The sequence below is a fragment of the Podarcis bocagei genome, assembly GCF_964188305.1.
Source record: "Podarcis bocagei genome assembly, chromosome: 8".
In the NCBI taxonomy this organism is placed as follows: Eukaryota; Metazoa; Chordata; class Lepidosauria; order Squamata; family Lacertidae; genus Podarcis; species Podarcis bocagei.
The window spans coordinates 82,187,983-82,212,765 of NC_138133.1; the positions used below are offsets into that span (position 1 = coordinate 82,187,983).

Here is a 24,783-nt window from a genome sequence, read left to right on the forward strand (position 1 = left end):
AGTATCTCAGCAGAATGGAAAGGGCTCAGTGACATGCTTGGGGCACAGCAAAAGCTCCTTTGCGGAGACCACTGGAGTCGCATATACGCTGCTCTGAGGTTTCCAGGAAAGTAAGGGATATTAAGGTAATGAAGAGCATGTCCCAAATCTGCTGGCTTTCCTAGAAACTTAGGAAGCTGCCTTATAGCAAGTCAGATCCACTAGTCCAACTAGCTTGCCAGGGTCTCAGATAAGGGGTGTTCCCAGCCCTACTTGAACCCGAAACCTTCTGCATGCAAATCAGATGCTCATCTGCTGAGCTATCGCTCTTCCACATCTGTCTCTCTCCCTCCCCACCATTTTTGGAGTGCAAGACAGAAAAGTCTTCCTGCATGCACTGCAATGTTTGGGATTCATGGTCGCAAGATTTGGTGATGGTCACCCAGGGGCCACCCAGGCTTTTAAATCCAGGGCCTTTTCAGCACTGGCCCCGACACGGTGGAACGCTCTGTCACAAGAGACTAGGGCGCTGCGGGACTTGACATCTTTCCGTAGGGCCTGCAAGACAGAGCTGTTCCGCCTGGCCTTTGGTTTGGACTCGGTCTGACCCTTATGTTTCCCTCCCCTTATGGTCTTGATTTATCGGCTATTTTAAAATGAGGCCGCATTTTAAATTGCTTTTTAACCTGTATTTTAAATTGCCCCCCCTTTCCCCCCTATTTTGTTTTTACTGTGATTTTATTGGTGTTAGCCGCCCTGAGCCCAGCTCTGGCCAGGGAGGGCGGGGTATAAATAAAATTTATTATCATTATTATTGTTATTATTACTATTATTAAAGTGGATTAGACAAAATTCAAGGAAGATGCACCTGCTGATGGCAATTAATAATCTGCAATGTTTGCACAGCGCTTTTAAGCATTCAAAGGGTTTCACGTACAGTGGTACCCCGCAAGACGAACGCCTCGCAAGACGGAAAACCCGCTAGACGAAAGGGTTTTCCGTTTTGGAGGCGCTTCGCAAAACGAATTTCTCTATGGGCTTGCCTCGCAAGACGACAGCCCATAGGGAAATCTCCGGGACAGCGGGGAAGTGCAGCGCGTCTTCCCAACTGTCCTCGGACCTCCGCCCACCGCGCGGCATCGGAACGAAGCTCCGATGCCGGGCGGCGGGGGGGAACGCCTCCTCCCGCCGCGCGGCATCGGAACGAAGCTCCGATGCCGCCGCGCGGCATCGGATGGCTTTCCTGAAGACTTGGGGTGGGAGGAGGGTTTTCCTTCCCACCGCCAACATTCAGAATGCTGTTCTGAATGTTTGCGGTGGGGAGGAAAAACCCTCCTCCCACGCAAGCCCCGGGAACAGAGGGAAAGCGCTGCGCGCCTTCCCCTCTGTTCCCGTACCTGTCCTGAAGGCTTGCGGTGCGGAGAAAAGCCCTTCTCCGCACCACCAGCCTGGCAAGCGGTTTCCCTAGGAACGCATTAATTGATTTTCAATGCATTCCTATGGGAAACCGTGCTTCGCAAGACGAAAAACTCGCAAGAAGAAAAAACTTGCGGAACCAATTAATTTCGTCTTGCGAGGCACCACTGTACATTATCTGCTCGTGATCCCTACAGTCTGGATAGCTCAGTTGGTTAGAGCATGGTGCTGATAATGCCAAGGTTGCAGGTTCGATCCCCGTATGGGACAGCTGCATATTCCTGCCTTTCAAGGGGTTGGACTAGATGATCTTGAGGGTCCCTTCCAACTCGATGAATCGATTATATTAGAACAAGCCTATAAGGCAAGTCAGTCTTACTGCTCCTTCACATAGTGCAGATGGAGAGACTAGGGCAAGAAGGCAAGCACCTTGCCTAAAGCTACATAGTGAGTTTGTAGCAGGGGTAGGATTCGAACTGGGAGCTCCCTGACTCACAGCTCAGTCTCTTAGCCAACAAGCCACACCAGCTCTCCACTGAGAGCTGCTGTTAAGCAGGACAACCCATGTTCAGAGGCAATGTACAGTGGTACCTCAGGTTACATACGCTTCAGGTTACAGACTCCGCTAACCCAGAAATAGTGCTTCAGGTTAAGAACTTTGCTTCAGGATGAGAACAGAAATCACGTGGTGGCAGCGCGGCAGCAGCAGGAGGCCCCATTAGCTAAAGTGGTGCTTCAGGTTAAGAACAGTTTCAGGTTAAGTACGGACCTCCGGAACAAATTAAGTACTTAACCCGAGGTACACTGTAACTCTGAGTAGAAGGAAGCTGCTTTATCCAGTCAGATCATTGGACAATTTAGCGCAGTACTGCTTCCACCAAATAGCAGCAGCTCTCTGGGATTACAGGCATGGGTCTCTCACATCCCTACCAGTGTGGTGTGGTGGTTAAGAGCGGTGGACTCGTAATCTGGGGAGCTGGGTTCGCGTCTCCGCTCCTCCACATGCAGCTGCTGGGTGACCTTGGGCTACTCACACTTCTCTGAAGTCTCTCAGCCTCACTCACCTCACAGAGTGTTTGTTGTGGGGGAGGAAGGGAAAGGAGAATGTGAGCCGCTTTGAGACTCCTTAGGGTAGTGATAAAGTGGGATATCAAATCCAAACTCTTCTTCTTCTACCAGGGGATGCCAGGAACTGAACCTGGGACCTTCCGAATGCAAATCGTATGCTCTACCACTGAGCCACGCAGCCTCTGAGGTCTAACTGGGAGGGCTGTTGATTTCATGCCCTGCTTTGAAGGCATCTGGCTCTTAGAAACACCAAGACTCTGTTGCTCCAGAAGGCAAGGCTAGAGAAGCAATGGGTGGAAACTGCGCGTAATGAGGTCTGGGCTAAACATTAGCAGAACCCTCCGAAGAACGGTTGAACAGAGGCACAGAAAGAGCCTCAGGAAGGGGCAGGGCTCTGCTGCTGGAGGTATTTAAGCAGAGCATCTTGCATTGTGGATCCTGCATTAAGCATGGGGTTGGTCTAGATGACTTCTTGGGGTCTCTTAGAACTCCATACATTATACAGTCCTATGGCTAGATGGACTGATCTAGCAATGCAATTCTTAACATTTTCTTCTACAGTGGTGCCCCGCAAGATGAATGCCTCGCAAGACAGAAAACTCGCTAGACGAAAGAGTTTTCCGTTTTGGAGGTGCTTCGCAAAACGAATCTCCTATGGGCTTGCTTCGCAAGACGAAAATGTCTTGCGAGTTCCTGCTGGGTTTTTTTCCTCCCCCCCCTTTTTCTAAGCCGCTAAGCCGCTTATCAGCTGATCCGATAAGCCGATAAGCCGCTAAAAGCCGCTAATAGCGGTAATCCGCTAATCCGTCAATGGGCTTGCTTCGCAAGACGAAAAAATCGCTAGACGAAGAGAATCACAGAACGGATTCTTTTCTTCTTGCGAGGCACCACTGTACTCTTTTTAATATTTCAAATGATTCTTTTCCACCACCTGGCACTACTGTCCACAAGTGTGCAATATAAAACATAAAAGGAATACTATCTATCTATCTATCTATCTATCTAATCTATCATATATGCAAAACTAAGTCCAACTGAGAGCAGACCCGCTAAAATCAACAGAAGTAAGCCATGCCCATTAATTCCAGTGGGTTTACTCTGAGCTACAGCTCACAGAACACGTTAAAGATTAAAAAGCATTTATGTAAAACAGGTTTTAAAAGATTCCATTAAACATAAAACTTGCGTATCCCCAGCCACGAAGTGTTGCCAAAATAAGGAAGTACATCATTGCCTTCAGTAATAAATATTCAAGCTGAGACATAGACAAATGGCAAGAGAATTTTAGCCGTGGTGAGTATGAAGTAAGTATTAGCAAAATATAACACACTAAGTATTCCTGGGGGAAAGGGATAGCATAGTGGGTCCTACATGCAAGACAGAACTGCAAGGGGTTTCTTTATATCCAAGGCTACTCATCAGTTGCATGAATCTATTTTTAAAAACTTTTCATCAACTAACGAAAGACGCTGATTAATCAGGCAGCCGAACTTTCTGTAGGCTGTAAGCACTCAAAAACTGCAGATGCGAAGCACCACCCTATTAGTTTTTATAACTTTTTTATCCCAACTGAATGGTGGCAAAGAACAAAACTACTGCAAAAAAAAATCAAGAATATTTAACAACAGTCACATATCCTCATGGCTAATAATTTCAAGATTACCAGAAACGGCCTCTTTCAGCCACCAAAAGCCTGGGCGAAGAGAAATGGGGGGTTTTTTAGATCCCTCCCAAATGTTAATAATGAGGAGACTGACACACCTCAACAGGGAGGGCATTTCACAAACAGGTAGACACCACCGAGGAGGCCCTGCTATGAGTCAATGAGGAGAGAGACTCCATCAGGCAAAGCCTCCTTCCACCTGCCTTGCTCCACCCTCTAGTCTCTGCTTCTCAATTTGTATATTATTGTTTTATGTACTGTGGCTTGCCGTTGTTTTATTGATTATAGCTTAGAAATTATTTATTGTAACTGTTGAGTGGATTTCTGTTTAACTTTTATATGTGGATATTATTTTATACTACTCTAATTGCTGAATGTTACTTTTTGACGTAGGTTGCTTATTTTAAAGTTTTGTTTTATTATGACGTTTTTGTATTGCATTAGATCCTTATAAGGTGTACATTTTTTGTTTCTTCAGCTTGTAAACTGCCTTGAGTATTGTAAGATAGAAAAACGGTATACAGTGGTGCCCCGCAAGACGAATGCCTCGCAAGACGAAAAACTTGCTAGACGAAAGAGTTTTCCGTTTTGGAGGTGCTTCGCAAAACGAATTTCCTATGGGCTTGCTTCACAAGACGACAATGTCTTGTGAGTTCCTGCTGGGTTTTTTTCCTCCCCCCCCCTTTTTCTAAGCCGCTAAGCCACTTATCAGCTGATCCAATCAGCAGATAAGCCGCTAAAAACCACTAAAAGCCGCTAAAAGCGCTAATCCGCTAATCCTTCAATGGGCTTGCTTAGCAAGACGAAAAAACCGCTAGACGAAGAGAATCACAGAACGGATTCTTTTCGTCTTGCGAGGCACCACTGTACAAATAAAAAAATGACGATGACGCCCAACCAAACAGCACCACAAACAGGGCTGCCCTTCTGATCATATGGCCCAAGATGGTTGGTCCTGGTGGAGTCAGCTATGTGGCTACCGGAGTCTTGGCACACTAGTACGACCACCTTGAATTGTAGCACCTTTGAATCACAGAATTGAAGAACTGGGTCATCTGGTCCAACCCCCTGGAAATCAAGGAATCACAGCTAAGGGATCCCTGACAGATGACCACCCAAACTCTGGCTAAAGACCTCCAACGATGGAGAGTCCACCATATCTTCCACTGTCTAGGTCCAACCCCCTGGAAATCAAGGAATCACAGCTAAGGAATCCCTGACAGATGACCACCCAACCTCTGGCTAAAAACCTCCAACGATGGAGAGTCCACCATATCTTCCACTGTCCAGGTCCAACCCCCTGGAAATCAAGGAATCCCAGCTAAGGAATCCCTGACAGATGACCACCCAAACTCTGGCTCAAGACCTCCAACGATGGAGAGTCCACCATATCTTCCACTGCTGAACAGCTCTCGCCATCAGAAAGTTTCAGTGGGAATCTCCTTCCTTGTAATTTGAATCCATTGGTTCAGGTCCTACCCTCCAGAGCAGCAGCAGAAAACAAGCTCGCTCCATCTTCCATGAGAGCCTTTGCTCTCAAGTCTTCTCTTCTCCAGAATAAAGACACCCAACTCCCTCAACCGCTCCTCCTAAGGCTTGGTTTCCAGACTCTTGGTCCTCTTAAAAGAGGCAATCTCCCTTCTCCCTCAAGCAGCAAGGGACGTCCCATAGGATCACAGAATTCTAGAGTTGGAAGGTCAAGTTCAAGACAGGACCTCTTCTTAGGCATGCTGTCTACAACATTTGCAGCACCATAGAAAAACAAAATAGGCCTTTTGTTTCGAAACTATTTGTTTCACTCGCATACACAGGCAAGCAAATTCAGCCAGCCAACCAACCAATATTTAAATGATTGATTGATTGATTGATTTTAATTGCGTGCCAGCCCTAATTAATATATCCTGCTCTTCCTTGGGGGGTCATTTTATGCAGTCTCTGCCACGAGAGCTTGGAGCAGAATCACAGAATTGTAGAGTTGGAAGAGACCATGAAGATCATGGAGTCCAGGCTTTCCCAAACTTGGGTCTCCAGTTGTTTTTGCACTACAATTCCCATTATTCCTGAGCACTGGTCCTTCTAGCTAGTGATGATGGGAGCTGTAGTCCAAAAACAGCTGGAGATCTAAGTTTGGGAAAGTCCTTCCCCCTGCAATGCAAGAATCTTTAGCCCAAGGTGGACCTCAAACCCACGCTTTTTAGAGTCTCATTCTCTACCAACCAAGCTGCCCCTCAGAGTACTGTGTGCACGATCACCTCGCATCACCTCACAACCAGAGGCGTAGGAAGGTCAGGCAGTGGCGTAGCGTGGGTTGTCAGCACCCGGGTCAAGGCAAGTAATTTGCGCCCCCTAACCCGTGGATTTGCACCCCCTAACCCTAACCCCCAGATGTTGCGCCCGGTGCGGCCGGTCCCCCCTGCACCCCCCACGCTACGCCACTGAGGTCAGGTGGTACCCGGTGCAGAAAATTTCTTGTCAAACCCCCACACACACACACACACATTGATTTTTTTTATTTGTGTAGGGTTTTACTCCTTAGCAGTTTCTTCTCCCAGAGATGTCCCACATGACAGCTATAAACCGCTTTTATGGTGTGCCTGTTAATATCATCGTCGTCGTCGTCGTCATCCCACCATGACTCCAAGGACCTAAAAGTGAGTCTCCTTCCCTTTGTATCCTCACAACAACCCTGTGAGGCAGACTTGGCTGTGAGATACCAACTGGTCTAAGATCGACAAGGATTCTTGGTTACCCACCCGGGATTCGAACCCACATCTTCTCAGCTTTAAGTCCAACACTGCAACCACTGCACTGGTCTGACATCTGTAAAAAAAATATGTGTGGTTTCTCTGCACAGGCCCTGCACTGTTCCATAGCTGTTGTTGTTGCTTAGTCGTTTAGTCATGTCCGACTCTTTGTGACCATTCATTTTACTGGTTTTACGCAGGAAAGCCACACTAAATGTACCCATACTAAAAGTGAGACATAGTCGTCAGCCTTCCATTTGCCCTTTTTGCATTTTGGATATATTTATTTCACAAAAGCCCACGGCACAATAAGCCACACCATACATTCAAAGAACATCCTTGCCCAAGAATCCTGGGAGCTGTAGTTTGGCTCCTCCCAGAGCTATGATTTCCAGCACCCATAACAAACTACAGTTCCCAGAGTTCTTTGGGAAATCCATGGTGTGGGTGTGGCCCCAGTCACTAAAGATGCCATTCGGCTGCTAGGGGATAGTCCAGCTTTTATATTGTGGAATACAGTTGGTGTGTGACCCTTCCATTTCACCCATGTCCTTGGTATAAGTCTGTTTCTTGCAAAGTTCTCCACGCTGCAAAACGTTGAGTTGTTAGTAATGCACAGAAACCTTATTGATCACTGTCAATTAATTCGATATTTAAATAAAAGTATGGTGGGTTATCAGTTTGCCACGATTCATAATAGAGAACCTCCATGCCCAAGGGAAGTATACCTGCAAACAGCAGGTGCAGACAGTAACCACATTCACACCCAGTTTGTGGATGTGGTGCATCTGACCAGCGCTGAAAAGAAAATCCAGTATTAAGTGGACTCTTGGTCCGATCCACTAAAACAGTGTTGTGTCCTTGTTTTAATTTCTCACCGATCTTGCTTTTCCTTAAAAACAGGAAAAAGCTTATTCCTCTCCATATTTAATCGCAGAGGTGCGTTTCAGGGGCATCTCATTTTTTTAAAAACGAATAAACCTTTTCACAACCCATCTGGAGAAGCATCTTTGAAGCACCGTTTTCAATCTACGTGCCTTTTTACAAACTCCCCAGAGAACATCATATCGCCCCCCCCCAAAAAAAGAGCACAAGTGTTGCTCCCGGAGAAACACACACAGAGACCCAAACAACCGCCTGCAATTCTTTTTGTTGACAACAAGTTTCCATGAGGCTGTTGCCTAGACTAGAATGATAAAGCACCACAGCCAGATCATCAAACATTCCTGTTTCTATGGCAAATTCCCCACAACACCTTGAGCGCTTTCGACTTTCAGGAAAACATGTTCTCTTCCATGTGACCAAGATAACATTACGTTATCACAGCCCTCACATCTTCAGGCGTTGCATCTCTCGAGGGCTCAGCCCCCCCCCCTTTTTTTTTTACAGGAAGAAAATAAAGCCATGCTTTCTATCTTTGCAACGAGATTCCATCCAACATCGTGGAGGCTTTTACCTTGCAGGAAAAGAACCCAGCCGATCACCCAGTGTCACAATTTAACTCCGTTATCAAAACGCACACTAGCTATTGATAGCGATCAGTCCACCTCAGAAAGCAAATGCTTATCACGCGTTTTCCCCAACAACCCAGAATTCATATGCTTTTTTTCTGTGCCCACAGCCCACAATCACTAATCCAGATTTATTTACCAGCGTGTTTTTCTGCCCTTACAAACCACCACGGTTTCTTGCAAAGAGCCCTTTTGGGTAAAAGAGGCACGTGAATGAGAAGCATCTCTGAGCGTTACATGCGTGCCACGAGCCTTCCCAAAGGCTGATTCACACATTACATTCAGCACAAAACGCAAAACACCACCGAGGTGGATTTGCAGACACGTGCATCTTACTGGGAGCCCGGGATCAAGTGCAACTCCCGGCTGGGTTGTCTGCACATCCATTTGCAGCAGCAAACCCGTGTGTGCTGCCCCATAACGTGGGAAACGGCCCTAAAGCTGCGCTCTCCGTTCCAGGATCTGTGTCTGCAGCTTGCTAGAACCCAACCTGAAACATTGCTGTTGTTGGCATCGTGGCATCGGCCCAACAAATGACACCCCCCTCCTAATATCCATCCCACTGAGGAATGCCAACCCATATGGACATGATTCCCCACCCCTGGTCCCATCCAACCCCCCCCCCCCCGAACATTTTATCCTGGCCCATCGCGCAAGCAATCCATCAACCGCGCGCCCAGGTGTCCTGGGGTGCCAGCAGCGACTCACACGAAGGCGTGATAGAGCAGCGCCCAGCCCCTCGGCCTCTCCAGGGCGTCGTAGATCAAAGTTTGCATCCGCCTGTATTTCACGTTGTTCCTCTTGACGGGTCGGCTCAGCGGCGTCTTGGCCAGCAGCCCAATCCCTTGCGCGGACCTCTTGCCGCCGTCTTCCTTGCCCGCCCCTTCCAGCAGGAGGGTCCCATCTTTGTCTGCCCCGGCGCCCAGAGCCAGAGCGCCCTGCTCCAGGTCCCCAGCGGCCAGCCCCACTTTCTTCTCGTCCCCGACGTGGCCGCCGCTGCCACCACCATCAGCCCCTGGAGGTGGTAGCGGCGACGATGCTCCTGCTGCTGCCGCCGCCGCCGCCTTCCTGGATTTTAGTCCCATCTTCCTCTCCTCCTCCTCCTTCTTCTTCTGCCCTGGTCCTCAGAGGTGAGCAAGGGGTGCGCAGGAACAGCAGCCGCGGGGAGCCAAAGGCCATGGTCTGCGCCCACCCTCCGATTTTCTGGGGGGGAGGGAGAGGCGAGGACTCCCCCCTCCCCAGCAGGGCAGGGCAAGGGAGGAAAGAGAGGGGGGAGAGCTGGAGAAGGAAGGAAAGGAAGGGCGAGGGAATCACATCCTCCGTCAGGTCATCGCCTCCCCAGGGGAGATGGGCATCAGCTCCGCGGGCACCGAGGGGGCATCAGCGGCGAGGATGCTCCGGAGGAATAGGAGGAGGAGGAGGAGGAGGAGGAAGAGAGAGGAAGCTGGGAGCGGCAACAACACCTGGTCCAGCCGGGCAGGGGCGAGCAGCTCATCGCAGGGTTTATTTCCCAGCCCGACGCATGAGAGCCCCGGCGCAGCCCCCCGACCCTCCTCGCGCGCTCCAGCTTCCGATGCCAGCCAGGGAGCGAGTTTTCTCTCTCCTCTCTCTCTCTCCGCCCAGCCCTGCCCAACCTCACCGTAGGGCGTGGTCCATTGTAGAGATGGGAAGCCAGCAAATCGCAGCAGCGCCTCAACCGGCTCCTCCTTCTCTTCTTTCTCCTCCTCCTCCTCCTCCTCTTCCTCCTGCCCAGTTTGGCGAGCGCCCGGCGCGTAATTGCGCACGGAGCGGCGGCGAGAAAGGAGGCTGGCGCGCGCTCTCCACCCGCCACCTTTTATGATCGCGATTGCCGATGGGTGCAAAAATATAAAATAAAGGGAGAGGTGGGTGGGTGTGAATCCCCCAGAACCAGGCGCGAGGGATTGCCCCTCTCTCCGGTAGAGGCAGTAGCGGCGATCGCGCCGCCAAGCTGCCTGTTTTCGTGGCGCTCTCTTTCCGTTCCAGGCTTGGCTCTGGTAAGAGACGGGAGGAGGAGGAGGAGGCCAGGCTAGGGGGTTGCCGGGACTCCCCGCGGCTTTCGGGCTGGGAGGAGGTGCGGGGAGGCTGCGAGAGGGAGGGGTGCTGGCGTCACACACAGACACACACCTGCGCGATCACCTTCTTCCCCTGCCTTGGTCCCAACGCTCCCAAAAAGCCCACAGCTGCAGCTTCTGGATCCCGAAAGGAGCCGCGTTCATCGGTACGATTTTCAGAACGGTCTGTGATGACGCCTGTTTTCCCAGGGCTCGGTCATAGGAGGAGGATTTGCGAGAAAGTGTCCCTAAAACACACGTAGGGCTCCTCCTCTGAATTGGCAAAGAGTGCCCCAAAGCACGTGCAGAGCGCCCTCTTCTGAATTTGCAAAGGGACACGCAGAGTGCCCTCCCCTCATTTTTGTGAGATGCCAGGATGTGAACCTGTTATGATAGAACTGTGAAGTTGGAAGGGACCCTGAGAATCATCTAGTCCAACCCCCTGAAATGCAGGGATGTGCAGCTGTCCATAGGAGAATCGAACCTGTGACCATGGCATTACCAGCACCACGCTCTAACCATTTGAGCTAGAATGTAATCATACACAAAAGCCCAAAAACATGTTCTTAGACTGAGGTGTATAATCCATTGACTGCCCTTTGTGGTCTATTCACAGCATGATGCAACCCTGTGCACATTTACTTGGGGGCAGTGGCGTAGCGTGGGGGGTGCCAGGGGTGCCGGCCGCACCGGGCGCAACATTTGGGGGGGGCGCGTTTGGCTGGCCCTCCTCGAGGAAGCAGGAACCCCACTGTCCTCGGACCTCCTCCGAAGGCTGGCGGTGGGGCGGAGAGACCTCCTCCCGCCGCCAGCCTTTGGAAGGCTGCTCCGAAGCCTGGCGGTGGGGCGGAGAGACCTTCTCCCCACGCCAGCCTTCGGATGGCTGTCCTGAAGACTTGTGGTGGGAGCAGTGGCGTGGCGTGGGGGGTGCAGGGGGGCCTGCTGCACCTGGCGCAACATCTGGGGGGCGGGGCGGAAGAGACTCGAGTGCTAAAATCCATGGGTTAGGGGGCGCAAATTACTTGCCTTGCCCCGGGTTAGGGGGCGCAAATTACTTGCCTTGCCCTGGGTGCTGAGAACCCACGCTACGCCACTGCTTGGGGGAAATTCCAACTGAGCCCACTGAAAGAAAAAACCTGATTCAGACTAATGGCCCATCTGGGCCAGCAATATTATTATTTTCCTGGGGTAGCCAGTGTGCCCTGCAGATGTTGCTGAACTACAAACCCACAAGCCCTGGCCAGCAGCCCAATGGTCGGGGATAATGGGCAATGTAATCCAGACACATCTAGTGGGTACCACATTGGCTACCTATGGGCTTTATATGGACTGGCAGTGCTCTGACCCTTCTACTTGAAGTCCTTCAGCTGACTGGATAGCTCAGTTGGTTAGAGTGTGGTGCAGATGATGCCAAGGTTGCAGGTTCGATCCAGGCATGTGGCAATTGCATATTCCTTCATTGCAGAGGGTTGGACTAGAAACTAGATGATCATTGGGGTCCCATCCAACTCTGCTGTTCTGAAGGAGCTGGGGTTTGGCCACAGAATCTTTTCCATGCAAGCGAAGCCTATGCTCTGCTAGTAGACTTAGGGATTCTTCCTTGAGTTCTTGCTTCTGAGTAAACATGCATGGGAGCAAATCAGGCAATCGGGTAATAAACCATAATTTCTGGGACTCTCCTATTGCACTCATGTATATAACCAATATCAGTGTCAAATAAATGTATGTTATGGCCCAAAGGATGGATTGGAAATGGGAAAAGAAAGCTATCAAGAACTGTGGCTCCCAAACTAGATGGATGGCCCATACATTGCCAGCAACATCTCATGGCTGCCAGATGGCGGGTAGTGCATCAGAGCAGAACGTAGGTTTTTCTGCATGTAGTCAGCCAATTATTAATTTTTCCTTATCTCTCCCCCCCCCCCCCGCCATATCCAAATAACAAATGGCAGCATCGATGCCAAAACGATGATCTTATTATCAGTTTTGGTGATAAAAGAACACAAGGTAACATTTCTTCAGCAAGATGCAAACGTAATCCCGGCTGACTAATGCTCCACCAACCACACGCACCTCAGCCTTTCCTAATATTGAATCAGAAGCGGTTTGGGAAGGTTTGAAAGGGCTGTCGCAGCCAAGCGCTGACCACAGAACAGGGCATCCCAGCAACCAGTTGTAGACTGCAGACAGATAAATCTACACACATCCTTGTGGTTGTTCCCAAATTACTTTTATTGGAGAAAAATGCTAGTCTACAGCAGACTGCAAAGATATTTTTTCACTATGCATAAAGAAACAAATTCTTAAAGCTATTCTGAAAATTATAGCCACTCTGGATGTGCGTTATTTTTAATTAGCAATTGTATTTATTTTATTATTATGCTATCTACACACACCTAGATAGCAGGGTAGAACAAGCAGACAGCAGAGCTGCTGCCTTTGGGGAAACCCAGCCAGATGGGTGGGGTATAAATATATTATTATTATTATTATTATTATTATTATTATTATTATTATTATTATTATTATTATTATTATTATTATTACCCGCCCACCTATATCAATGCCTGTGATCTTAATTCCTCGAGTTCAGCCACCTTCCACTGTCCAAACCTATCCTTCCTTTCTCCAATCCTGCCTCGTATGCTTGGAACTGCATCCCAGGTCACTGGTCTTAACATAATTCAGATCCCTCCTCAATTCCACTTTTCCATGACGTCTTCCATGACCGTTGTGTGCTATCCCAGACTCTGAGTGCTTGGAGACTCCAGGGGTGGCTGCACAGATTTTGGCTGTCTTGGAATGAAGGTTAGCAGAGACTGTGGTGTCTTTAAGATACGTGGTTTCATTTATACATACATATGTACAAGGGACACGGGTGGCGCTGTGGGTTAAACCACAGAGCCTAGGGCTTGCTGATCAGAAGGTCAGCGGTTCAAATCCCCGCGACGGGGTGAGCTCCCATTGCTCCGTCCCTGCTCCTGCCCATCTAGCAGTTCGAAAGCACATCAAAGTTCAAGTAGATAAATAGGTACCTCTCCGGCGGGAAGGTAAACGGCGTTTCCATGCACTGCTCTGGTTCGCCAGAAGCGGCTTAGTCATGCTGGCCACATGACCCGGAAGCTGTACACCGGCTCCCTCGACCACTAAAGCGAGATGAGCGCCGCAACCCCGGAGTCATCCACAGCTGGACCTAATGGTCAGGGGTCCCTTTCCCTTTCGCACAATCTGAGCATAGGATGGAGGGGCTCACAGCATTAACACCCCAACAAATCTTGCTTCTCCATTTATAGTTTATAGAAAAGCCCCCAAGCCACAGCTTGGGATCCAGCACAGAGCAGACATGACTCTGTGTTTAGTTTCCAGCATCAGCCCAGCTCACACCCCCAACTCTCTGCTTTAGCCTATTGCTCTTCGTCCCAGGAAGAACCCCACCATTTTCCAGAGAGCACCATCCCTTATTGTTGGCATCCATCTGTCTCAAGAGACAATGGAGTGCACCTTCAGGGGTGAAGTCAAACTGTTGCATTAGCAGCAGCAAAGTGACCTCTCTGGGGCGCAGGCCTGGGCAGTGTGGATGGAGGTTCTGGGCTGCCCAGATGACAAGACTCTCCCTTGTTCTCGCTGATGCAGTCCAAAGGAAAGCAGAGCAATACGTTTGGCATCAGCTCATCTGCAGGAGTTGCCGGAAGGAGGCGTACAAGGCACCATCTTAGGAACTCCACTTCAGATTGGTGTAGGGCAGGGGTCAGCAAACTTTTTCAGCAGGGGGCCGGTCCACTGTCCCTCAGACCTTGTGGGGGGCCGGACTATATTTTGAAAATAAAAATGAACGAATTCCTATGCCCCACAAATAACCCAGAGATGCATTTTAAATAAAAGGACACATTCTACTCATGTAAAAACACACTGATTCTCGGACTGTCTGCCAGCCAGATTTAGAAGGCGATTGGGCCAGATCCAGCCCCCAGACCTTAGTTTGCCTACCCATGGTGTAGGGTTTTACTCTTTAGACATTTCAACTAAAGATGTCCTGCAAAGCAGCTATGCACTGCTTTTATGGTGTGGACATGAATATCATCATCATCCCACCATGGATAAAGAGAAACACAGGACTGGAAGGGACCCAATGATATTATCCAGGCTGGCTCTCCCAAGTTCGTAACGATACGGTCATTTTCATGCCCTACCTCAGACTCTAACTAAACCTAAGCATGTGCAACTCATAGAATCATAGAATCATAGAATCAGAGTTGGAAGAGACCACAAGGGCCATCGAGTCCAACCCCCTGCCAAGCAGGAAACACCATCAGAGCACTCCTGACATATGGTTGTCAAGCCTCTGCTTAAAGACCTCCAAAGTAGGAGACTCCACCACACTCCTTGGCAGCAAATTCCACTGTTGAACAGCTCTTACTGTCAGGAAGTTCTTCCTAATGTTTAGGTGGAATCTTCTTTCTTGTAGTTTGGATCCATTGCTCCGTGTCCACTTCTCTGGAGCAGCAGAAAACAACCTTTCTCCCTCCTCTATATGACACCCTTTTATATATTTGAACATGGCTATCATATCACCCCTTAACCTCCTCTTCTCCAGGCTAAACATGCCCAGCTCCCTTAGCCGTTCCTCATAAGGCATCGTTTCCAGGCCTTTGACCATTCTGGTTGCCCTCCTCTGGACACGTTCCAGTTTGTCAGTGTCCTTCTTGAATTGTGGTGCCCAGAACTGGACACAGTACTCCAGGTGAGGTCTGACCAGAGCAGAATACAGCGGCACTATTACTTCCCTTGATCTAGATGCTATACTCCTATTGATGCAGCCCAGAATTGCATTGGCTTTTTTAGCTGCCGCGTCACACTGTTGGCTCATGTCAAGTTTGTGGTCAACCAAGACTCCTAGATCCTTTTCACATGTACTGCTCTCAAGCCAGGTGTCCCCCATCTTGTATTTGTGCCTCTCATTTTTTTTGCCCAAGTGCAATACTTTACATTTCTCCCTGTTAAAATTCATCTTGTTTGTTTTTGCCCAGTTCTCTAATCTGTCAAGGTCGTTTTGAAGTGTGATCCTGTCCTCTGGGGTGTTAGCCACCCCTCCCAGTTTGGTGTCATCTGCAAATTTGATCAGGATGCCCTTGAGTCCATCATCCAAGTCGTTGATAAAGATGTTGAATAAGACCGGGCCCAAGACAGAACCCTGTGGCACCCCACTAGTCACTCTTCTCCAGGATGAAGAGGAACCATTGATGAGCACCCTTTGGGTTCGGTCAGTCAGCCAGTTACAAATCCACTGAGTGGTAGCATAGTCAAGACCACATTTTACCAGCTTCTTTACAAGAATATCATGGGGCACCTTGTCAAATGCCTTGCTGAAATCAAGGTAGGCTACATCCACTGTGTTTCCTTCATCTACCAGGCTTGTAATTCTGTCAAAAAAAAATGAGATCAGGTTAGTCTGACATGACTTATTTTTCAGAAATCCATGCTGACTATTGGTGATCACAGCATTCCTTTCTAGGTGCTCACAGACTGTTTGCTTAATGATCTGCTCCAGAATCTTCCCTGGTATTGATGTCAGACTGACTGGGCGGTAATTATTTGGGTCCTCTCTTTTCCCCTTTTTGAAAATAGGGACAACATTTGCCCTCCTCCAGTCTGCCGTCAACTGACCCATCACTTCTCTGTTTACGCTATCCTTCCCTTTCTTGCTTCCTGTGTCAAATACAGTGGTACCTCGGGTTACAGACGCTTCAAGTTACAGACTCCACTAACTCAGAAACAGTACCTCGGGTTAAGAACTTTGCTTCAGGATGAGAACAGAAATCACACAGTGGCAGCGGGAGGCCCCATTAGCTAAAGTGGTACCTCAGGTTGAGAACAGTTTCAGGTTAAGAACGGACCTCCAGAACGAATTAAGTTCTTAACCCAAGGTACCACTGTATTAGATGGTAAACTACTCAAGGGCAGGGACCTGGCCGCTTGTACTCAGATTGTACTATATAAATCATAATTAACAAGAGATGCATCAAATTCTTAAATTAGGGGGACGTTTCCATATCCACCCCACTCCCTGTTTCTATTTTGGATGAGCCCCAAGCCATCTGGGATCTCATGTTCCCTGGAGTCCTTCGCTGGTGACTCACGCGTCAATTTTGTCCAGCTTTGCAGAGGGAAAGAGGACGTCACACAGCACAGATTTCTGCCCTGGAATTTGCTCCAGCAAGATGTTGTGATGCCCACCCAATTGGGTGGCTTTAAAGGGGATTACGCGGGTGGCGCTGTGGGTTAAACCACAGAGCCTAGGACTTGCCGATCAGAAGGTCGACGGGTTCGAATCTCCGTGACGGGGTGAGCTCCCATTGCTCGATCCCTGCTCCTGCCAACCTAGCAGTTCAAAAGCACGTCAAAGTGCGAGTAGATAAATAGGTACCACTCCAACGGGAAGGTAAACGGTGTTTCCGTGCACTGCTCTGGTTCTCCAGAAGTGGCTTAGTCATGCTGGCTACATGACCCAGAAGCTGGACGCTGGCTCACTCGGTCAATAAAGTGAGATGAGCGCTGCAACCCCAGAGTCGGTCACAACTGGACCTAATGGTCAGGGGTCCCTTTACCTTTACTAAAGGGGATTAGACAAACTATTGAAAGATGTGGCTATTGACTGCTACTCTCCATGATGGCTCTGGCCTACCTCCCAAACCAGAGGTGACTTGCCTAGGAATGCCAGTGGCCAGGAAGCAGAAGGAGGGAGAGTGTGTTGCTCTCAGGTTCTCCTCCTTCTGGGCTTCTGGTTCGCCACTTTAGGAATAGGATACTGGACTAAATGCAACAGGGCTCTTACTGTTCTCCTAAGGTGAAGGTGGGAGGTGACAAGGAGGACTATACCAGTGCTGCAACTGAGTCTCTCGGATTCTGACACGTCAAATCTTTAGGCACCAGTCAAAAGCATCCCTCTTCTCCCAGGCCTCTGACTAATTAAACAATCTCTAGGATTCTCTGAGGAAATATTATAGTCAAATGAAACTGCAGGCAGGGCTGGAAATATAAGCAAAGGAATGAGAACGATAAAGGAATCTAATGTAGGACACATGTTCTAGAAATAAGTACAGTGGTACCTTGGGACGCGGGTGGCGCTGTGGGTTAAACCATAGAGCCTAGGACTTGCCGATGGGGTGAGCTCCCGTTGCTCGGTGCCTGCTCCTGCCCACCTAACAGTTCGAAAGCACATCAAAGTGCAAGTAGATAAATAGGTGGGAAGGTAAACGGCGTTTCCGTGCGCTGCTCTGGTTCGCCAGAAGTGGCTTAGTCATGCTGGCCACATGACCCAGAAGGTGTATGCCGGCTCCCTTGGCCAATAAAGTGAGATGAGCGCCGCAACCCCAGAGTGGGGCACGACTGGACCTAATGGTAAGGGGTCCCTTTACCTTTACCTTGGGTTAAGAACTTAATTCGTTCTGGAGGTCCATTTTTAACCTGAAACTGTTCTTAACCTGAGGTACCACTTTAGCTAATGGGGCCTCCTGCTGTTGCCGCCGTGTGATTTCTGTTCTCATCCTGAAGCAAAGTTTTTAACCCGAGGTACTATTTCTGGGTTAGTGGAGTCTGTAACCTGAAGCGTCTGTAACCTGAAGCGTCTGTAACCGGATGTACCACTGTATTACATTTAAGGCAGCAGATAAAAGGATTTGAACAGAAGCATCCTGGAAGTAAGGATGAGGATGCCAAGGGAATATTGCATGGAAACTGAGTTGAATTTGTTAAATTGTATGAAAATCAATAAAAAAATTGTGACCAAAAACCCCCCAATCTCCGGCCTTTTAAACTGTATGTGTGGGAGGGAGTTTGTTATGTATTTTTGCATTTTAATATTGTAAACCGCCCTGTCATCCACAGATGAAGAGTGGTATAGAAATTTAATTAACAACAATAACAACAGGCCTCCGTCTGTTTCATGCCCAGTTCAGAGGCTGGATCACTGGATTAATACTGGAGTAGATCTGAGTGGGTCTGGCTATCACTATTTCAAAGAACCCTTGTACATCTGTGGTCTAGCACTGACATTGTCTGGGCTGTGTTTCCATCATCTTCGGTCGTGTGGTGTAGGATTTAACTTCTGCACATTCTCGCCAGCTTTTGTATGCAACACAATAATTTCATTGGACGATAATCTCACGAAGGCAACCATCATCCATGGAGGCTCTGCACAGAAGATCTGATGAATGTGTGGCGCTCAGGGATGAGGTCAGCCAACACAATTCCCTCCTCCCTTCATGTATTGATTGTGCCTGGATGTTGGTCATCGGCAGGTACCAATGGGAAGGGATGTAGTTCAATGGTAGGACATCTGCTTTGCATGCAGAAGGTCACAGGTTCAATCCCCCAGCATCTCCAGGTAGGACTGGGAGAGGACTCTGTCTGAAACCCTGGAGATCTGCTACCAGTCAGTGTGGACTATTTTGAGCTAGGTGGATCAGCGGTCTGACTCAATACAAGCCAGCTTCCTATAGATCAGAGCACACTGTGATAGCTTGTTCAGAGCACACTTCTTGCTTTCCGTGTTTCACCAAGGTCTCAGGTAAGTCTTTCTTAATATTCCTACCTGGAGTCCTTGAGGTTAGAGATGTTGGGGATTGAATTTTGGACCTCTTGCATACAAAGCACGAGGCTGTGTCATTAATATCAGAGTCTGCTCCCTGAACTTTATGGAGGGGGAGGGAAAATGCGTTACAGCTATCAGAATTAAGGATGTTATCATCCATCAAGTTGGAGAGGCAATCAAATTACTGGAAGCCAGATGCAATGGTATTCAATGGGGTAGAAAATATTAGGCGTTGCAGAAGAATGGGAGAACTGGAATCTCGCAAAGGAAGGGGGTGCACATCTGCCTGTTTCTTCCTCGCCAGATGGCTCCGTTGTAGTGGCTGGATTTTGTTTCTTTCGCTGCTGATCAAGACGTCTTCAGCAGCTGCTTTTAAAGACATAGCCAAGCAGCCGCCCAGAACGATTGTTGCTGTGTGCTTGGTGACGTGACTCAAAACAAGCCTGGGTAAATACACAGAGCTGGATAGCTCAGTCGGTAAAGCATGAGACTCGTAATCACAGGGCTGTGGGTTTCAGCCCCATGCTGGGCAAAAGATTCCGGCATTGCAGGCGGTTGGACTAGATGGCCCAACCAACTCTACAATTCTATGATTGAGATCCAGGGTTGTGTAATGGTTAGAGTGTTGGACTAGACCTGGGAGAGCAGGGTTCGAATCCCCACTCAGCCATGAAGCTCACTGGGTGACCTTGGGCCAGTCATCATCTCTTAGCCTAACCAATTTCACAGGGTTGTTTTGAAGATGTAATGGGGAGGAGGAGAACCATGTAAATCACCTTGAGATTCTTGGAAGATAAAGATGGTATAAAGGTAAAGGGACCCCTGACCATTAAGTCCAGTCGTGGCCGACTCTGGGGTTGCGGCGCTCATCTCGCTTTACTGGCTGAGGGAGCCGGCGTACAGCTTCCGGGTCATGTGGCCAGCATGACTAAGCCACTTCTGGTGAACCAGAGCAGCAAACGGAAACGCCATTTTCCTTCCCACCAGAGCAGTACCTATTTATCTACTTGCACTTTGAGGTGCTTTCGAACTGCTAGGTTGGCAGGAGCAGGGACCGAGCAACGGGAGCTCACCCCATCGTGGGGATTCGAACCGCCAACCTTCTGATCGGCAAGTCCTAGGCGCTGTGGTTTAACCCACAGTGCCACCCGCGTCCCTAAAGGTGGTATACAAATGTAATAAATAATAATAAAGAAACAAAACTATTTGAAAATTGTTCTGGATATATCTGTGCTCAGGAGTCTTGTGGGGAGTGGGAGAGAGATGACCTGAATCAATGGGAAGAACACACCAGGTTTGCATGCCAAACGTCCCAGGTTTAATCCTAAAAGGACATCACCCTGGTTGAGGTGTGGTGAACCAGTCACCAACACAGCCCACTCGCCCTCCTGGTAAACAGCAGTGACACCACTGCCAGGAGGCTATTTCTGTGCTCTGCCCCCAACAGGTGAGCTGCTCCTGTACTGCAGCAGGTTGGATGGGAGTGAATCCTCAGCAGAAGCTCAACCATGCAGATTCTTGCCATGGGCCCTGCATGGATGGGATCCTCCGTAAACCCATCCATAATTATGCCACACAGTACAGTTTTACGTGATGAGTTATAAATGATGGTCAGGGACTGTGCTGGGAGGGCTGGACTGAGGAGGAATGGTGGGAGCCTCCCTCTCCCCCTGCTCCTGCTCAAAATCCTGAATATTCCCACAGTATAGATTTGGAACAGTGGTTTGCAGAGGGACATAGTTCAGAAGGCAGGAGCTGGGAATACTGGATGGGGAACAGCTAGGAGAAGAAACAGTGGGAGAGAGAGGGTTAACAGATTCACAGTCTCTAGATAGCATTCCTCCACTCAGCCCAAGGTCAAGAAGAGCTCAGAAAGTGGCAGAACAGAAAGCACGGAGAGTACAAACTCAGATTGAAAGACGTAGGAGTGAGGTAGATTAATAGGGGTGGATGGGGTGTGATCCTTAATTGGGAGCACCGCGATTTCTAGAAGAGGTGTTCTTTGTTCTCTTGGTATATGCAGAGATGGCAAAATTGATGCCGCTGATAGAATATGTAAATTTAGAATCCTTTAAGGAGAACTAGACTCATAATCTGGTGGACTGGTGGACTCGTAATCTGGTGAACCGGGTTCGCTTCCCCGCTCCTCCACATGCAGCTGCTGGGTGACCTTGGGCTAGTCAAACTTCTCTGACGTCTCTCAACCCCACTCACCTCACAGAGTGTTTGTTGTGGGGGAGGAGGGGAAAGGAGATTGTTAGCCACTTTGAGACTCCTCAGGGTAGTGATAAAGCGGGATATTAAAGCCAAACTGGAAACCCTTTCTAGTCTTTTTAAAAAGTTGTTTCCCATATGCAAAGACTACAGCGGGGTCTGAAGTGTAAGGAAACAGCAGAATATATTAAGAAACATGTTAGAGTGGATGAAATTAGGTAAGACGGAACCTTAAAAAGCAATTGTATGTAATTTGAGTTACAAACATCAATGGTGGGTGAGCAGGAATTCACTAGCTTTGCTGAACTGGCATATAATTGTTGAGTAACAACTGTAACTTTCTATATGGAAAAAAATATTATTACTACACACACACACACTTCTGGAAATTTCACATTTTCACCTACATCAACCTTAAAGCCAAGGTGCAAATTAATTTCTGAGTAAGATTTGCAGTGCAATTACATATCCCAGTCTGAGAAGAGTTAACTATGCAGAGCCAAAAGCAAGAAGTTCTTATCACTGCCCCTTGGGACACAAGATTGCTTAAGACTTTTGCCCTGTGGGTCTGCTCTTAGTAATTTCCAGTTTCAGCAAGTATTGATCCTTCATGGCTATTTTATATATCAAGGCATTTATTGGTTTCATTCCTTTGCAATATCTCAGCACCTGGAACTCATATTCCTCTCACAATTGATTCATTATTATTTTCGGCCTCGTGATTGCTGCTAGGAAAATAAAACAGCAATTTTAGATGGCATAAAGGGGAAATTATCTTTAAATTCAATTAAGAGAATGGATGGATGGATTTCCGCTCTGGCACCCTACTCTGGAAAGCTGATGACTTCTTCTTTTCTTACCTCATAAATACAACTGAGGCCTTCGCAAAGGCAGCCATCTTGGTTTGTGGCTCTTTCAAAAAAACTAACCAGCAGTTCTGCAAAGTGTTTGCTGGCCAAAGAAATTGCCCAGTACTAGCTGCCCTCTGGTTTTAAGGCTTCAAGAATAATATATTATGGTTCAGGGGCATAGCGTGGGTTGCCGGTGCTCGGGGTGGGACAGGTGTCGAGACAGCCAGCGTCTAAGCAAGGGAATCTCTCCTTGCAAACTATCCCCAACCTGAGAGCAGAGATAAGGCAGAGAAACATGGAGGCAGAGAAAATTCTCGCCTGACAGTGCTGTGACAGATGGGAGGCAGAACAGGCATGGTCTGGGGAGTGTTCTGAGGGGATGCATAGAGAGGCCTGGAGTGTTACATCCAGCCCCCAGGCCTGAGGCTCTGACCCCTGCCCTATCATTGCGTCCTTTCATATTGATGCTTGCCACTTACTCCTGTATGTGGCATCACCCAAGACCTCTGTAGAACCAGGAGAAAAAGGAATAAATAAATCTGGGGTCGGGTGGTTGGACAGGTCAGGCAGTTGCCAGGGTACATTATTATTATTATTATTATTATTATTATTATTCTTATTATTATTATTATTATTATATTAAAAATACATTAAAATGTCACACATTAAAAACTTCCCTAAACAGGGCTGCCTTCAGATGTCCTCTAAAAGTCTGGTAGTTGTTTTTCTCTTTGACATCTGGTGGGAGGGTGTTCCACAGGGCGGGCGCCAGTACCAAGAAGGCCCTCTGCCTGGTTCCCTGTAACTTGGCTTCTCGCAATGAGGGAACTGCCAGAAGGCTCTCAGCGCTGGACCTCAGTGTCCAGGCAGAATGATGGGGGTGGAGATGCTCCCTCAGATATACTGGACCGAGGCCGTTTAGGGCTTTAAAGGTCAGCACCAACACTTTGAATTGTGCTCGGAAACGTACCGGGAACCAATGTAGGTCTTTCAAGACCGGTGTTATGTGGTCTCGGCGGCCGCTCCCAGTCACCAGTCTAGCTGCCGCATTCTGGATTAGTTGTAGTTTTCGGGTCACCTTCAAAGGTAGCCCCACATAACGCGCATTGCAGTAGTTCAAGTGGGAGATAACCAGAGCATGCACCACTCTGGCGAAACAGTCTGTGGGCCAATAGGTTCTCAGCCTGTGTACCAGATGGAGCTGGTAAACAGCTGCCCTGGACACAAACTGAAAGCCAGCCAGGCCTAGCCCTATCATCAAGCAGAGTGAGGCGGCTGTCTCGGACAGCAAATCCCAAGGGATCTGGTGGAGGACACGGTTGTGTGTTTCTTGCACCCCCTAAGCTAGCCCGTTGCCATTGCCGAAATTAAGCTTGGCTTTTGTACATGAACCGGCACATTTGGTCCTTTGCCTCAGGCAGCAAAATGCCTCGGATGGCCCCGAACAATCAGATAAGTCTCCAACCTGCCCTGAGAACAGAACTACAAAAGAACTACATGGGAAGAAGAAATCATAGGGAAAGGAAGGGGAAAATGTTGTATAAGGCCCAAAGCATTTTGAAGAGAGTTCTTCCTCAGGGTAACTCTTCCCTTACAATTTTCAGCCCGTGATCAAACCCATGCAACAAAGGGTTCACCAGGTTGAAACTTGCCATTCCAGAAGGTCCCTGAGGAAGAACTTGGTTCAAAATGCATCAAGAGGAATAAAAAAAACATTTTTTCCTCATACACCAGGAGGTTTCTTCCCTTTCTTTCTCAGAGACCAGAGCTAACTATTATTATCATTTAGTAGAAGTAGTATCCTGTCCTTCCCCTGTAGCTCTCATAACATAAATTACATGATAAAAACAAGAAGATAAAAACACAAACCAATAAACATGCAAAACTGGATAATGCTAGGGGGAATTTGTGCTGAAATGCTCTTGTATTTTCAGGAGGACTTTATAAAAAATAATAATCACAAACTAGCTGATGTGGAAAACTGAACTTAAGATGGAAACCAAAATGGACTGATGTCTCCACCCCAATGGATTCAAGTTCCTAGAAAGGAGATTCCGACTAAACATCAGGAAGAACTCTTTGACAGTAAGAACTGCTCGACTGTGGAATGGACTCCCTCTGGAAGTGGTGGACCTTGAAGGTTTTTAAGCCGAGGTTGGATGGCCACCTGTCATGGATGCTTTAGTTGAGATTCCTGCCTTGCAGGGGGTTGGAATAGATGACCCTCGAGGTCCTTTCCAACTCTACAAAGCCTATGGTCCTAACTCCTGCAATGACTTTCTACATGGATCTACTATGTATCACTTTTACAAATCCGCTCCACTTCCCAGTGGGGAGGAGTTGCGGTGGACCACGTGGCCACCCACTCCCCACCGGGGCGGGGCACTTTGTCCCCCATTGACCGGGAGATCCCGGCCACATCAGAGCCCGGCCAGCCAATCCGCTACGGGGCTATGGGGCCAGGACCATTTAAAGCGGAGGCGCGAGCTGGAGGGCTTCCTCTTTGGCTCGCTTCCTCAATCACCCTCCCTCCCTCCCTATTTCTCAGGTTTAGGCACTGGCGTTGCTATGGACCTCGGTTGGTCACTGTCGAGGGGCCTGGTAGGAATTTTTCCACTTGCCAAATTGGCGCTGGCCTTGTGGTTCTCGCCTACCTCGTAGCAATCGTGACGACT

The 24,783-nt window shown here is 48.5% G+C and overlaps 1 protein-coding gene across 2 annotated transcripts in view; it reads right to left on the reverse strand.

The window, feature by feature from the left end:
- Positions 1–10,104, reverse strand: part of KCNQ3 (potassium voltage-gated channel subfamily Q member 3) — a 188,263-nt gene extending 178,159 nt beyond the window's left edge. Inside the window, exon 1 of one of the 2 annotated variants that reach the window (XM_081204486.1) lies at positions 9,090–10,104. In XM_081204486.1, coding sequence (XP_081060612.1) covers positions 9,090–9,466 — 377 coding nt within the window. In that variant the 5' untranslated portion in view covers positions 9,467–10,104. The remainder of the gene's footprint in view (positions 1–9,089) is intronic. The other variant, XM_081204487.1, reaches the window with a different exon arrangement.
- Positions 10,105–24,783: the final 14,679 nt, after the last annotated feature.